General features: G+C 40.7%; 1 protein-coding gene across 2 annotated transcripts in view; it reads left to right on the plus strand.

Annotated features, from left to right (window-relative positions):
* Window positions 1-12,232: 12,232 nt before the first annotated feature.
* Window positions 12,233-17,986, plus strand: part of asip2b (agouti signaling protein, nonagouti homolog (mouse) 2b) — an 8,350-nt gene continuing 2,596 nt past the window's right edge. The window contains 3 exon segments of one of the 2 annotated variants that reach the window (NM_001146678.1): window positions 12,241-12,345; window positions 12,438-12,567; window positions 13,694-13,770. In NM_001146678.1, coding sequence (NP_001140150.1) covers window positions 12,459-12,567; window positions 13,694-13,770 — 186 coding nt within the window. In that variant the 5' untranslated portion in view covers window positions 12,241-12,345; window positions 12,438-12,458. 2 annotated transcript variants of the gene reach the window in all.

Below are 17,986 nucleotides of genomic sequence, written 5' to 3' on the forward strand. Positions count from 1 at the left end.
TTACCTACCCTTACTACCTGGGGGCGGCCCATCAGGAAGTCCAGGATCCAGTTGCAGAGGGAGGTGTTTAGTTCCAGGGTCCTTAGCTTAGTGATGAGCTTTGAGGGCACTATGGTGTTGAACGCTGAGCTGTAGTCAATGAATAGCATTCTCACATATGTGTTCCTTTTGTCCAGGTGGGAAAGGGCAGTGTGGAGTGCAATAGAGATTGCATCATCTGTAGATCTGTCAGGGCGGTATGCAAATTGGAGTGGGTCGATGGTTTCTCGGATAATTGTGGTGATGTGAGCTATGACCAGCCTTTCAAAGCACTTCATGGCTACAGACGTCCCCCATATTGCCATATCTTTTTCATGCGAATGACGGGAATGAGGGCCTTGTCGATTGTCTGAAGTAAATCCTTTGCATCCGACTCGTTAAAAAAAAAATCTTCCAGAACGAGGTGAGTAATCGCTGTCCTGATATCTAGAAGCTCTTTTCAGTCATAAGAAACAGAGGCAGACACATTAGGTTCAAAATAAGTTTCAAATAACGCAAAAAACCCCACAAACATTAGCGCAATTGGTTAGGGTAGGTTAGGTAAAACGGTAGCCATTTCCTCCAGAGCCATTATCACATTCATCATCAATCCAGAGGGCTCTAACAGTTCTTACAGTTAATTCCTTAACAGGTGCATGCTTGTCAACAATTGGCATGAATACTTTAACAAATATTTCTAGTGCTGCATTTGGATTCACTTCCTCATACACATCACACGTTTTACACCTTCAACAAATAAGATATTTTGTATGATCTCTTAGAAATTACTTTAGGCCCAACCTTTGGCACTTTGGCTTTCTGTGTTATTTCCACAATGTTATGGTCACTTCTGCCAACGGGAACTGATATTGATTTGGAGCAAAGCTCCGCAGCATTAGTGAAGATATGATCAATACAGGTGGATGTCACAGATCCAACACTATTGGTATGCAGGTCAGTTGGTTGAGTGATAACCTGTGTCATATTACAGACATATTACATCAGTCACAGTTAGAAGCTTCTTATTGAGAGGACAGCTAGATGCTAACCAGTCAATGTTCAGGTCAGCCAGAAAATAGACCTCTCTATTAACAACACATATACTATCAAGCATTTCACACATATTATCCAAATACTGACTGTTAGCACTTGGTGGCCTATAGCAGCACCCCAAAAGAAGAGGCTTTAGATGAGGCATGTGAACATGCAACCACAACACTTCAACAATATTTGATATGAGATCCTCTCTACGCTTCACACCGATATGACATTTTTGGCTGATACCGATAACCGATATTACATTTTTTTGCGGCCTTTTAAGCATTCTACTACAGTTAAATAGTTAACACACACATATGGACACAGCGGTCTAAGGCACTGCATCTCAGTGCAAGGCGTCACTACAGTCCCTGGTTCGAATCTAGGTTGTATCACATTTGGCCGTGATTGGGAGTCCCATAGGATAGGGCGGCGCACAATTGGCCCAGCGTCGTCCGGGTTTGGCTGGGGTAGGCCGTCAGGTTACACACAGACACACACACGCACACACACACACCACACTGACCAAAAAGTTATTTTGTTAGTATTTACACATGTCCCCATTACCAGTAAAACATAATCAAAACCTATTTCTTTCACTTACTTGCTGTGCTGTTTCATTGTTCATTTGTTCAGTCGTTTAATTCTCAACCAGGATTTCTATGGAACGTCGTTTGGGTCTTTGCTTGTCAAAAAAGATACACGTCAAATAACACTATTTGACGTGTCAAATAAACTTGTTGACCAATCAGGACCTGAATATGACTGCACGTCACATAATAATTTAACACGTTCATACATTTTTTACATAGTTATTACACATTGATTAAACTATCACTCGTATTTCATATGTCACAACGATCCATCGATACGTATGCTATGATGCTGGTAAAGTTGTCTCGTGCACCTAGAGTACTGGTCATAAAAAAAGCTAGCCTGCTCATGGATGCAAACAATGTTCATCCCAAAAAACATTCCAAAATAACAATCTGTTTCAGGCCGCAAAATGACATGGGGTATCAGTCTACTTAGTGACATCCAGAGAACATTAGCATCGTAGCTCTTATTGCAGGACTCTGAAACAACTGTGAATTGAGCCACATTTATTGTCAACCTATGTGTATTGAACACTATTCCCGAGTAAAAACAATACTACGTGGATGTTTTGGAGTCTGATAACTCTGAGGAGGACGTTGGGAAAAAATATATTGGGTATTGAGTAGGCTGATACCTATTTCATTGATCCTCAATCGTTAGGTAAAGCTGTACAGTGCAATATGAATGTCAATACACACAATAGGCTGACTGGGGAGGTGATTTCACACAATCACAGTCCCACGATAAGGGCTACAACGCTAACATTTGCATAAACTCTTCACAGTTGTGTTCTGTGGGTGTCACCGAGTAGACTGATACCCCATTTCATTGCTTCACATTCCAACCTTGTTTAACATGATCTAGTCTAAATATGGCATGATTCCACCAATTGTAACCATCTGCATTACTTTCAAAGAGGGACTTTTATTTTGAAGGCAAACCGCAAATTCCACTATTGTTGCTAATCCTTGTTATGGCTAGCTTCACGACACATAACCGGTAGCCAGATGAAGCTAGCTAGATCCATCGTTAATCCAGGATTTTCATCGCTTCCGTCCGGATCGCCCTGCTCCCCGTCCTCCGGGTCGTCCCCGAGGCCGGTGTCAGCGCGCTGCTGGAGCCGCGCGTCGGGGGGGGTACTGTCACGACTCCCGCCGAAGTCGACCCCTCTCCTTGTTCGGGCGGCGTTCGGCGGTCGACGTCACCGGCTTACTAGTTGCCACCGATCAATGTTTCACTGTTCGTTTGGTTTTGTCTTTATTGTGTACTCCTGTTTTGAGTTTCCCTAATTATGTTCATTATTTAAACCTCTGCATTTCCTGTTTGTCTTGTCGGTGATTGTTTGTCCGTTTAGTGTAGTTGGAGGTGTTTTCTCCAGACTATGTATTTTTATGAGAAGATGGATTGAATAATTTTAGTAAACACGTTTTGTTTACCTTCATCCCTGTGTCCTGCGCCTGACTCCTCCACTTCTCTAAGAAGATCCGTTACAATAGTAGTGTTGGCGCCTGGCTTGCACGTGCAAATTCAGAACACACAAAATTATATAATAGAACTGTGCTAGGTGACGTGTCAAATTAAAAGCTTATTTAAAGTGTCAAATAGTGTTATTGTCAAATGGTGTTATTTTGACACGCAAAGACCCAAACGGTGTTTCATAGTATGTCGTGAAGCTAATAGCAGGGATGCTATTACTGTGTAACTCCGGTCGGGCAACAACATAAAAATAGTGCACTTGGTAGTGTATACCGGTGCTCGACCAATTGCAAAAGCCAACATCACCCACGATAGAGAACGGTTGATTGTCAAGGGCAATTAATTACATTATCTTGGCGTTAATGGATTTCGCCTTTGAGTTGTCTTGCTGAAATTTTCTTACTCTTTGAAATGACTGCTCGATGTGTTGACTGCTCGATCCACACAGCAGACATTGTGGGCTAGGTTAAGAATGCTGTATGGCATGTGTAGCGCAAAATTTTACGTCTAACTACGTTATATGGGTATGCACGTCAGCTTTGACATCAGTTTTGCACATCGGCATTAAACTAGACAACGGGCCGATGCCGATGTTGGCATTTTTAGCTAAGATCGGATGATTCCGATATGTTCACCGATATATTGTGCATCCCTACTTTGCAGGAATATGTCTCTGAACATATACCCCAGCACCTCCCCCATAGGCATGCCTGTCTTTTTTGTGGATTTTATATCCTTGTATTGCTACTGCTGTATCATCAAAGGTATTATCTAAGTGAGTTTCAGAGATGGACAGTATATCAAATCAAATGTTATTAGTCACATGTGCTGAATACAACAGGTGTAGACCTTAGAGTGAAATGCTTACTTACGAGCCCCTAACCAACAGTGCAGCTTCAAAAAATACAGATAAGAATAAGAGATAAAAGTCACAAGTAATTAAAGAGCAGCAGTAAAAAATAACAATATATACATGAGGGTGCCGGTACAGAGTCAATGTGCAGGGGCACCGGTTAGTTGAGGTAGTATATACATGTAGGTAGAGAATTAAAGTGACTATGCATAGATGACAACAGAGAGTGGCAGTGGTGTGGAGAGGGGGGGGGGGGCAATGCAAATAGTCTTGGTAGCCATTTGACTGTATGAATGTTATCTGATTTTAGCAAGCTATTGATTTCATTAATCTTATTCCTAATGTGACATTTACAGTGCATTCGGAAAGTATTCAGACCCCCTGATTTTTTAAAAATTTTTTACGTTACAGCCTTAGTCTAAAATCAATCTACACACAATACCCCATAATGACAAGAGGAAAACATTTTTTAAGATAATTCTTTTGGTGCAAAACTTCACAACAAAGTGGTGTTAGGAATCTCCTGGTTTACAGGCCACATCAGGCCTACAAGTCACATTATGCTGGCTTGCAAAGTGATGTGTAATTCTTAGGGATGCACCGAAATGACATTTTTGGCCGATATCGATATCCAATATTTTCCTTGCCAAAAAACCCAATACCGATTAAAAAATGTTGCGACCTTTTAAGCATTATAGTACAGTTAAATAGTTAACACACACACACACGGACGCAGCGGTTTAAGGCACTGCATGAGGCGTCACTACAGTCCCTGGTTCGAATCCAGGCTGTATCACATCCGGCCGTGATGGGGAGTCCCATAGGGCGGCACACAATTGGCCCAGCGTCGTCCGGGTTTGGCCGGGGTAGGCCGTCATTGTAAATAAGAATTTGTTCTTAACTGACTTGCCTACTTAAATAAAGGTTACACACACACACCACACTGACTAAAAATATATTTTGTTGGCATTTACGTATGTTCCCATTACCAGGCTTTCCTCAGTACGAAAACCTTGTTGACCCACTGTGCTATCAGACTCAGCATGCTCATGGGGCTGACATCGCTGGTCCAAATGTCAGTCGTGAAGCTTACCGATATATCGTGCATCCCTAGTAGTTCTTATTTGAATCCAACCAGAGTTAGGATATCTAACAAGTGGAATTGTTCTCACCCACAACCTCCATTCAGAATGACTGCCAGGGCAGGGATGATTGAATACTGTGACTACCTCAATCATCTAAACTGGAACAACCATCTCAGTATAGGGTGCAATAAATCCAATTACTAACAGAACGGATTAGTTTAGAAAACTGTATGTTATTTATCTTTGTATAGCATAAAATTAAACAACCAATCAATGTGCATTCAAAAACACTGATATTAGAGTAAAACTAATAATTCTGAAAAGTTCCCTGCAATAGAGCATGCTGGGAAATATTATACAGTTGAAGTCGGAAGGTTACATACACTTAGGTTGGAGTCATTAAAACTCGTTTTTCAACCACTCCACACATTTCTTGATAACAAACTATTGTTTTGGCAAGTCAGTTAGGACATCTACTTTGTGCATGACACAAGTAGTTTTTTCAACAATTGTTTACAGACAGATTATTTCACTTCTAACTCACTGTAACACAATTCCAGTGGGTCAGAAGTTTACATACACTAAGTTGACTGTGCCTTTAAACAGCTTGGAAAATTCCAGAAAATGATGTCATGGCTTTAGAAGCTTCTGATAGGCTAATTGACATAATTTGAGTCAATTGGAGGTGTACCTGTGGATGTATTTCAAGGCCTACCTTCAAATTCAGTGCCTCTTTGCTTGACATCATGAGAAAATCAAAAGAAATCAGCCAAGACCTCAGAAAAAAAAATGTGAGACCTCCACAAGTCTGGTTCATCCTTCTGAGCAATTTCCAAATGCCTGAAGGTACCACGTTCATCTGTACAAACAATAGTACGCAAGTATAAACACCATGGGACCACGCAGCCATCATACCGCTCAGGAAGGAGATGTGTTCTGTCTCCTAGAGATGAACGTACTTTGGTGTGAAAAGTGCAAATCAATCCCAGAACAACAGCAAAGCACCTTGTGAAGATGCTGGAGGACACAGGTACAAAAGTATATATATCCACAGTAAAACAAGTCCTATATCGACATAACCTGAAAGGCCACTCAGCAAGGAAGAATACACTGCTCCAAAACCTCCATTAAAAAAAGCCAGACTACGGTTTGCAACTGCACATGGGGACAAAGATCGTACTTTTTGGAAAAATGTCCTCTGGTCTGATGAAACAAAAATAGAACTGTTTGGCCATAATGACCATCGTTATGCTTGAAGGAAAAAGGGAGAGGCTTGCAAGCCGAAGAACACCATCCCAACTGTGAAGCATGGGGGTGGCAGCATCATGTTGTGGTGGTGCTGCACTGCAGGAGAGACTGGTGCACTTCACAAAATAGATTGCATTATGAGGAAGGGAAATTATGTGGATATATTGAAGCAACATCTCAAGACATCAATCAGGAAGTTAAAGCTAGGTCGCAAATGGGTCTTCCAAATGGACAATGACCCAAGCATACTTCCAAAGTTGTGGCAAAATGACTTAAGGACAACAAAGTCAATGTATTGGAGTGGCCATCACAAAGCCCTGACCTCAATCCCATAGAAAATTTGTGGGCAGAACTGAAAAAGCGCGTGTGAGCAAGGAGGCCTACAAACCTGACTCAGTTACACCAGCTCTGCCAGGAGGAATGGGCCAAAATTCACCCAACTTATTGTGGGAAGCTTACGGAAGGCTACCTGAAACGTTTGACCCAAGTTAAATCATTTAAAGGCAATGCTACCAAATACTAGTTGAGTGTATGTAAACTTCTGACCCACTGGGAATGTGATGAAAGAAATAAAAGCTGAAATAAATCGTTCTCTCTACTATTATTCTGACATTTCACATTCTTAAAATAAATTGGTGATCCTAACTGACCTAAAACAGGGCATTTTTACTAGGAATAAATGTCAGGAATTGTGAAAAACTGAGTTTAAATGTATTTAGCTAAGGTTTATGTAAACTTCCGACTTCAACTTTATATCGTTCTATGTTCTCTTCCAAAGAATTATTCTTGCCTTCCAAAGAATCATCAAAGAACCCTTTCTTCAAAAAACGGTTCTTAGGATATTAAAGGTTTAAAGTAGAACCCTTTGCCTTACAAAGAACCCCTGTCTTCCAAAAAGGGTTATTCTGATCAAAATGGTTATTGGTATAACCCTATCCCTCCACAAAAAAACTGTGTTGGAACCTTTCTTTCTAAGATATAATTATCTAGCTGTGCCCATCTGGCTAGTATCAACAAGGGTTTTCTACAAAATAGCAACATTAGCATAGATAGCTTGGAATCAAATCAAATCAAATTGTATTTGTCACATGCGCTGAATACAACACCTTACAGTGAAATGCTTACTTACAAGCCCTTAACCAACAATGCAGTTTTAAGAAAATACCAACAAAAAAAGTTCAAGATAAGAATAACAAATAATTAAAGAGCAGCAGTAAATAACAATAGCTTGGCTATATACAGGGGGTACCGGTACAGAGTCAATGTGCGGGGGTACCCGTGTCTAGATCATAAGCATTACACACGGATATGCATTACCAAACAACGCTACTGCCACCTTCTGGTTTGGAGTATTTTAACAAGGCTGAGTGGCTGACGACTTCCAAGGTGTTTGCTGTGTGAACACAAAAGAGATTGGCTGCTGACATTGTTCAGAGGTGCTAAGTACTGTCGGCAGGCAAACGCTTGACAATCCTACTGCTGTTTCTGAGCTTGAAAGAAGTTGTCTTTAACCTTTTCTATCAGGGATTGCCAAATCATTGTCAAAAGCCCTTAAGGAACACCATTCTTGGAATCTCAGAATGTTTTTAGATAAATTATCTTAGTGGTCATATTTTTTGTCAATTTTATCAGTGAATGTAACGGATTAAAGGCATATTATTACGGATGGACATTTTATAAACAATTTGTAGCTATAAATATATATAAGAATTATAAATAAGAATTTATATGATAAGAAAATTTACATTTTAGTAATTTAGCAGACGCTCTTATCCAGAGCAACTTACAGTTAGTGCATTCATCTTAAGATAGCTTTGTATATTTGTAAACAAAAGCTCGAGGTTTAGCTCGCCTGAGGTAGAGTATCTCATGATAAGCTGTAGACCACATTATCAAGAGAGTTTTCATCTGTATTTTTCATAGCTGTCTACATACCACCACAGACCAATGCTGGCACTAAGACCGCACTCAATGAGCTGTATTCCGCCATAAGCAAACAGGAAAACGCACATCGAGAGGAGGTGCTCCTAGTGGCCGGGGACTTTAATGCAGGGAAGCTTAAATCCGTTTTACCAAATTTCTATCAACATGTTAAATGTGCAACAGAGGGAAAAAAACTCTAGACCACCTTTACTCCACACACAGACACGTATAAAGCTCTCCCTCGCCCTCCCTTTGGCAAATCTGACCATAATTCTATCCTCCTGATTCCTGATTACAAGCAAAAATTAAAGCAGGAAGCACCAGTGACTCGGTCAATAAAAAAGTGGTCAGATGAAGCAGATGCTAAGCTACAGGACTGTTTTGCTAGCCCAGACTGGAATATGTTCGGAGGAGTACACCACATCAGTCACTGGCTTCATCAATAAGTGCATCGTCCCCACAATGACGGTACATACATACCTCAAACAGAAGCTATGGATTACAGGCAGCATCCACACTGAGCTAAAGGCTAGAGCTGCCACTTTCAAGGAGCGGGACTCTAACCCGGAAGCTTATAAGAAATCGGGCTATGCACTCCAACGAACCATCAAACAGGCAAAGCATCAATACAGGACTTGTGGCAGGGCTTGCAAACCATTACAGACTACAAAAGGAAACACAGCCGAGAGCTGCCCAGTGACACGAGCCTACCAGATGAGCTAAACTGCTTCTATGCTCGCTCCGAGGCAAATAACACTGAAACATGCATGAGAGCACCAGCTGTTCCGGACAACTGTGTGATCACGCTCTCTGCAGAGTAAGACCTTTAAACAGGTCAACATTCACAAGACCGCAGGGCCAGACGGATTACCAGGATGTGTACTCCGTGCATGCACTGACCAACTGGCAAGTGTCTTCACTGACATTTTCAACCTCTCCCTGTCCGAGTCTGTAATACCAACATGTTTTAAGCAGACCACAATAGTCCCCATGCCCATGAACACTAAGGTAACCTGCCTAAATGACTACCGACCCGTAGCACTCACGTCTGTAGCCATGAAGTGCTTAGAAAGGCTGGTCATGGTTCACATCAACACCATTATCCCAGAAACCATCGACCCACTCCAATTTGCATACCGCCCTTTCCCACCTGGACAAAAGAAACACCTATGTGAGAATGCTATTCATTGACTACAGCTCAGCGTTCAACACCATAGTGCCCTCAAAGTTCATTAATAAGTTAAGGACCCTGGGACTAAACACCTCCCTCTGCAACTGGATTGAGGACTTCCTCAATCCAGTTGCAGAGGGAGGTGCATCCTGACTAGTTGCATCACTGCCTGGTATGGAAACTGCTCGGCCTCCAACCGCAAGGCACTACAGAGAGTAGAGCGTACGGCCCAGCACATCACTGGGGCCAAGCTTCCTGTTATCCAGGACCTCTATACCAGGCGGTGTCAGAGGAAGGCCCTAAAAATTGTCAAAGACTCCAGCCACCCTAGTCATAGACTGCTCTCTCTGCTACCACATGGCAAGAGGTACCGGAGAGCCAAGTCTAGGTCCAAGAGGCTTCTAAACAGCTTCTACCGCCAAGCCATAAGACTCCTGAACATCTTAATGTCTTAATCAGACTATTTGCATTGCCTGCCAACCCCCCCGCTGCTGCTCTCTGTTATTATCTATGCATAGTCACTTTAATAACTCTACCTACATGTACATCTTACCTCAATTACCTCGACTAACTGGTGCCCCCGCACATGGACTCTGTACCGGTACCCACTGTATATAGTCTCGCCATTGTTATTTTACTGCTGCTCTTTAATTACTTGTTCATTTTATTTCTTATTCTTATTTTCTTAAGTTGCATTTTGTTGGTTAGGGGCTTGTAAGTAATCATTTCACTGTAAGGTCTACACCTGTTGTATTCAGCGCAAGTGACTAATACAATTTGATTTGATTTGATTTGAAGAATGGGAGAAACTCATACCCAAGGAGACTCAAGTCTGTAATCGCTGCCAAACGTCTTTCAACAGAGTACTGATTAAAGGGTTTGAATACTTAAGTAAATGTGATATTTAATTGTTTATTTTTAATACATTTGCAAAAAAGTGAAAAACTTGTTTTTGCTTTGTCATTATGGGGTATTGTGTGTAGATTGATGAGGGGAAAAACTATTTCATCTATTTTAGAATAACACTGTAAAATAACAAAATGTGGAAAAAGTCAAGGGCTCTGAATACTTTCCGAATGCACTGTTTACTGTACCCGTTCTCCTTCTCTCACATTTTCCCTTTGCTTGTGGACTTCAGTGCACAACACAACAGCTGTCTGTGATCAGGCAAAAAAAAACTCTCAAAGCCAAAACTTCATACCATATCCGCTAACTGATAAACACACCATATTAGCTAACATCATAGTCAACATAGCTACTAGAGCTAACCCGTTAGTAAAGCCACAATCCAATCCATGTGTACAATTACGCAATACAGTGTACAGCAAGCAGTTTAGAAGTTTCATTGGTGACAATAAATGAATCAAACCGAAAGTTTACCTTGACTCGGAAGAGTTAGTATGTTGGATTGCCTTAGCCAGCTAGCTAACATAAATAGCATTCTTCTCTGTTTGAGTCAGGTTGTTGAGTAGGCTAAATTAGCTGCATTAGCTAGTTAAATGAAAGTGAAAAAAAATACAATGAAATATAGCTACTATATTCTCATTTTTTTCCAAAACTGTTCAACTATTGTTTGTCTCTCTCTTTGAGTCAACTACTCACCACAGGTTATGCACTGCAGTGCTAGCTAGCTGTATCTTATGATTTCAGTACTAGATTCATTCTCTGATCCTTTGATTGGATGGATAACATTTCAGTTCATGCTGCAAGAGCTCTTGGAGGACGTCCTCCAGAAGTCGTCATAATTACTGTGTAAGTCTATGGATGGGGGTGAGAACTATGAGCCTCCTAGGTCTGTTGAGGCCATTAGCGGTGCGAAGGTAAAATCACTGAGGAAGACAGAAAAATGGCACATTACAACCTATGTGTTGTGATAATAGTGCTGTTTGCTCTATAAACTGTTATTTCATATGCCTTGCTACCGTGATATATAGGCCTAAAGGCCGAGACAATAAGAAGACAGTGGCAGAATAAATTCAATCATACCTTTATTTTATCACAAAACCAGATAGTAACCTATGTCTGCTTTATTCCCACAAAGCATATTGCATGTACCAGACAGTTACATTTCCTACTGCATGGTCAAGCAACTTAATGTTTCAGACATTTTCAGACCACTAAACAACTATTGATTTAGAACCACAGAGAGTTACCGCAAATCACAAAGAAAACAGGAGCTGCCTCCATTATCCCGGGACCATATCAACTTCCACATTTCAACATCAATGAATAACAATGTGCAGATTGTGTACATAGGCTCCTAGAGAGGCATGTCTGGTGTTCGGGAAAGAACTTCGGAAGGCTGTCTGCGCGCCAATTCACCTCACATGTCCCTAGGCAAGTAATACGCGTGAGAGAGGGACTTTAATGTCCTTATCATCCGGTTTCTTGATGTCGCATTCAGGCCAACCCCAGGCCCAAATACCATATCAATGTTTCGAACACACCTGCATGTGGGTTCCGTCCTGTGCCAGTAAATAACATATTCAACCGTTAGAAAGATTTCCCTTTACCTCTACATGGAGGGCCGCAGTGCAGCTGAGCGCAACAGCGCATAATCAATCAAGATGTAGATCTCAGTTGACAATGCATTACACGATCACATCGGCCTTTACAACGACAAATAAATAACTGCTACCAGACAGTGGCACTTTGCTATAGTATCGGCGGGAGCTCGTTACTGTTTGACTTAGTTGGGGGAATGTATGGACGGAAACCATAATTCAACACAAATTGGGTAGGTCAACAGAAGGCTACTTCAAAGTCTGAAAGAAATTGTAGGCGTGGAAGATTTGACTACACTTAACCACCCATTTTATGACAACCCATTCACAAGAGCGAGAACATTCTGAGCTGCGATATTGATATGCTACCATATTAAGACATTTAAAATAAAAAAATATATTCATTTCCCCAGAGTGGATAAAAAGTAACCTGTAAGTAGCCTAACCCAACGTGTCAAATTTAATAGTGTGCTCTCACCTGATCAGTTCTGCAGCCCATAACATTATTATTAACCCGGATTCAGGTTACAAGATTGGAAGTGGAGATGTTGGGAAAACATTTTCTCTGGGTTTGTCTCCTTTCGGTGTCTATTCCGTTATGTTTCGCCGAAGACCTGAAGAGGGATGCGCATATACAGCATGAAAATGATTCAGGTGAAGCTATTTTGCATGTTTTCTGTTTTGATTAAGCTGGGTTGCGCGCGCTTGTTGCTGAGAGAAAAGATCACACCTTTTGCACCTAAATTAATGGTATATTTTCCATTACTGACAGATTGCTTCATAGGACTATGGTTTGCGTTTTGGATTAAGGAACTATGGCGAACAATTTTAATTATTTCATCGTAAAAAATAATGTTGACAAGATTTTAACCAAAAGCTTACAATTTACTTATCATTAGTCATGACCTATAAAATTATGGCAGTTGACCAGTTAAACCACACGCAATTCCCACGCATGTCGCCAAATACAATTTTAATTGCTGTGCATAACATGTGGAAATGTAATACTTTTGTATAACCTTTTTATTACTAAAATTATAATCGAAATCAACTGACTTTAAGCCATCATATGAGTTATTGCATCTGAGTTTGTGTAAAAGAGATGAAGTCTCTAAAACCAGTTACTGCTTTGAAAGCCTTCAGGGGACAAAGTATCCATTAAGTTTATGAATCAAGGTTGGTTTACTTTAGCAAGAAGTGCACACAATTATTCGATTAATTTGTAATTAAGATGACAAAACCCAGATGGCCATCTCTAGTCCTCTCTGTGCTTTAGGCTTTTTGGCAATACTCATGATATGTAAATATTAAGATGCATAATATTAGTTGTGTACGGTTTCTTATCACAAAGAATAACAAACTGTAATTGTACATACAATATTCTGGCAGTACAACAAGTACCATTCATCACAAGGTTGGTCTGCAAAGTAGATATTTTTCAGCTAGCCTCCACCCCCTGATGCTATATATGTATTGCATCAGATGAGCTCTCTATGATGGCACTATTTTGTAATTAAGACATTTATAGTAAAAGGTTGTGTTCTTCAAGGTATAGTTCACCTGAATTACAAATGTACTTCATATTATGGATTCACACAGGGTCGGACTGGGACCAGAAATTGTCCCTGGCATTTCTGCACACCAGCCCATTTAAAAAAAAGTGGAAATGAAAAGTGTCCTAGAACCATTGAAGGTGTATACTTAAGTTGAACCTATCATTCGGGGAAATACGTTTCAAATCTAATCATAAATCCTTGTTTTATATTTCTATGAACTATAGTTTGGAGCCAAGAGAAACCCGGAAGACTGTTTGCCAGGAGACGGATTTTGCCACATCAGGGACAGCACCACGTTGCAGTAAGTTGTACATTTATCTCCTTAAAACTATAGCAGGAGCAATGTACTAAATGATGCTTAAAGAGGTTGTATGAAGACCAGCTGTCTAGGAACAGAAGTGGAAGAATTACTGTAGGAATTAATAAACCTGATACTAATCAATCTGAAATGTCCGTAAAAAATGTAGGAGCCTCTAAAGAACCTCTGTTGAATAAACGTGTCTTTGGCTCCATCCGGTGGTTGGCTGTGTCATGAAATCACTTAATATCAGGTGACTCTGCTTGACGTCAGAAAAATCACCATCTTCCCTCCTTCACAGCACACACAAACATGGTTTACAGGGCATTTACACTATACAATGCCTTCAGGAGGTATTCACACCCCTAGACTTTTTCAAAAATATTCTTGTGTTACAGCCTGAATTTAAAATGTATTAAATTGAAATGTATTGTCACTGGCCTACACACAATACCCCATAATGTCAAAGTGGAATTATGTTTTTCGAAATTGTACAAATGAATTAAAAATGTTAAGCTGAAATGTCTTGAGTCAGTAAGTATTCAACCCCTTTGTTATGGCAAGACTAAATAAGTTCAGGAGTAAAAATGTGCTTAACAAGTCACATAATAAGTTGCATTGACTCACTCTGTGTGCAATAATAGTGTTTAACATGATTTTTGAATGACTCTGTACCTCACACATACAATTATCTGTAAGATCCCTCAGTCGAGCAGTGAATTTCAAACACATATTCAACCACATAGACCAGGGAGGTTTTCCAATTCCCCACAAAGAAGGGCACCTATTGGTAGATAAAAAAAAAGCAGACATTAAATATCCCTTTGAGCATGGTGAAGTTAGTAATTACACTTTGGATGGTGTATCAATAGACCCAGCCACTACAAAGATACAGGCTACAAAGATACAGGCCTCTATCCAAACTCACCATGAGGCCAATGGTGACTTTAAAACCGTTACAGAGTTTAATGGCTGTGATGGGAATAAACTGAGGATGAATCAACAACATTGTAGTTACTCCACAATACTAGCCTAATTGACAGAGTGAAAAGAAGAGCCTGTACAGAGGAAAAATATTCCAAAACATGCATCCTGTTTGCAACAAAGCACTAAAGTAATAATGCAAAAAATGTGGAAAAGCAAGTATCTTTTTGTCCTGAATACAAAGTGTTATGTTTGGGGCAAATCCAATCCAGTACATTACTGGGAACCACTCTTCATATTTTCAAGCATAGTGGTGACTGCATCATGTTATGGGTATGCTTGGAATCGTTAATGACTGAGGAGTTTTTCAGTATAAAAAAATTAACGGAGTAGAGCTAAGCACAGGCAAAATCCTAGAGGAAAACCTGTTTCAGTCTGCTTTCCACCACACAATGGAAGATTAATTCACCTTTCAGCAGGACAATAACCTAAAACACATGGCCAAATATACACTGGAGTTGCGTACCAAGAATACAGTGAATGTTCCTGAGTGGCCGAGCTCCAGTTTTGACTTAAATCTCCTTGGAAATCTATGGCAAGACTTGAAAATGGTTGTCTAGCAACGATCTACAACCAATTTGACAGAACTTGTGTCACGTCTGCTCCCCCCCCCCCCCCCCCCGGCGCTTGAGGGCGCCAGGCTGCCCTGCATCACTCACTCCTATCATCTATTACGCACACCTACCTTCCCTCGTCACGCGCATCAGCGATATTGGACTCACCTGGACTCACTCATCACCTGTTATTACCTCCCCTATATTTGTCAGTTCCCTAGCTCTGTACCCTGCTGCATTAATTGTTTTTGTTTGTATTACTAGTTTGCTGACGCTGTTCCTGTCTCGTTCCATGTCCTTTCTTTATTAAATGTTTGACTCCCCGTTCCTGCTTCGTCACTCCAGCGTCAACTCATGTGACAGCTTGAATAATTTTTTAAATAATAATGGGCAAATATTGTACAATCCTGGTGTGGAAAGCTCTTAAAGACTTACCCAGAAAGACTCACAGCTGTAATCGCTGCCAAAGTTGATTGTAACATATATTGACCAAGGGGTGTGAATACTTATGTAAATTAGATATTTCTGTATTTCATTTTCAAAAATGTCTTAATTGTTTTTCTTCACTTTGTCATTATGTGGTATTGTGTGTAGATGGGTGAGAATACAAAATAATATTTAATCAAATTTTAATTCAGTCTGTAACACAACAAAATGTGGAATAAGTCAATGGGTATGAATACTTTCTGAAGGCACTCGTATTGCCATTCTAGCCTCGACCTCATGTGGGTGCTAACAAGCAAGCTCGCAAGCATGCTAGGTAGTGCTACGTATCAACAGCCATTCTCAGCCAATCCAGTAGGGTTTGGATGCTATTGTGATTGGTCACTGGCATCGCGATATCACAGAGGATTTGAATAAAGTTCAGCTTTCCCCTACATTAATCCCGTCATGTTCAACTCCCTTGCCCATGCTTACATCGCTCGACTGTCCCCTGCCCACTACTCTTTTCTCACTTTCCTTTCGTTGATAGCGAATGGCTTACGATGTTTCACCGCACAATGCCGCTTCCTAGTGTAAAGAGACCGTTAGCACTCATCGGATTCCTCTCGAGCACACAGATCTAAATACACTACACACAATAAAAAATGAAAACCTGCTCCAGAGCGTTCAGGTCCTCAGACTGGGGCAAAGGTTCACTTTCCAACAGGTCAACGACCCTAAGCACACAGAAAAGACAATGCAGGAATGGCTTTGGGACAAGTCTCTGAAAGTCTCTGAATGTCTCTGAATGTCCTTGAGTGGCCCTTCTGGCAAACTCCAAGCGGGCTGTCATGTGCCTTTTACTGAGGAGTGGCTTCCGTCTGGTCACTTGAACCCGATATAACATCTCTGGAGAGACCTGAAAATAGCTGTGCAATGACGCTCCCCATCCAACCTGACAAAGTTTGAGAGGATTTGCAGAGAAAACTTTTAGAAACTCCCCAAATACAGGTGTGCCGAGATTGTATCGTCATACCCAAGAAGAATTGAGTCTGAAATCGCTGCCAAAGGTGCTTCAACTAAGTACTAAGTAAAGGGTCTGAATACTTTTTCTGCAACTTAGATTCCAGGTTTAATCAGTGTGTTATAACATCCTTTAGGGGACAAGTCAAATAAAAGGTCAAAGAGCAGAGAGCGAGGCACAAGAGGTGTGGCTTCAAATCCCACTGCTGACACAAATGTAAGGTAGAAGGTAAAGAAGGAATCCATGGACACTGTGACTTCAGTATTACATCCATGGACACTGTGACTTCAGTATTACACTCATGGACACTGTGACTTCAGTATTACATCCATGGACACTGTGACTTCAGTATTACACTCATGGACACTGTGACTTCAGTATTACATCCATGGACACTGTGACTTCAGTATTACACTCATGGACACTGTGACTTCAGTATTACATTCATGGACACTGTGACTTCAGTATTACATTCATGAACACTGTGACTTCAGTATTACATTCATGGACACTGTGACTTCAATGTTACGTTCATGGACACTGTGACTTCAGTATTACATTCATGGACACTGTGACTTCAGTATTACATTCATGGACACTGTGACTTCAATTTTACATTCATGGACACTGTGACTTCAGTATTACATTCATGGACACTGTGACTTCAATGTTACGTTCATGGACACTGTGACTTCAGTATTACACTCATGGACACTGTGACTTCAGTATTACACTCATGGACACTGTGACTTCAGTATTACATTCATGGACACTGTGACTTCAGTATTACATTCATGGACACTGTGACTTCAGTATTACACTCATGGACACTGTGACTTCAATGTTACGTTCATGGACACTGTGACTTCAGTATTACACTCATGGACACTGTGACTTCAGTATTACATTCATGGACACTGTGACTTCAGTATTACATTCATGGACACTGTGACTTTAATGTTACGTTCATGGACACTGACTTCAGTATTACACTCATGGACACTGTGACTTCAGTATTACATTCATGGACACTGTGACTTCAGTATTACATTCATGGACACTGTGACTTCAGTATTACATTCATGGACACTGTGACTTCAGTATTACACTCATGGACACTGTGACTTCAGTATTACATTCATGGACACTGTGACTTCAGTATTACATTCATGGACACTGTGACTTCAGTATTACATTCATGGACACTGTGACTTCAGTATTACATTCATGGACA

This window comes from Salmo salar, chromosome 03 (genome assembly GCF_965601325.2).
Source record: "Salmo salar chromosome 03, fSalSal1, whole genome shotgun sequence".
Taxonomy (NCBI): domain Eukaryota; kingdom Metazoa; phylum Chordata; class Actinopteri; order Salmoniformes; family Salmonidae; genus Salmo; species Salmo salar.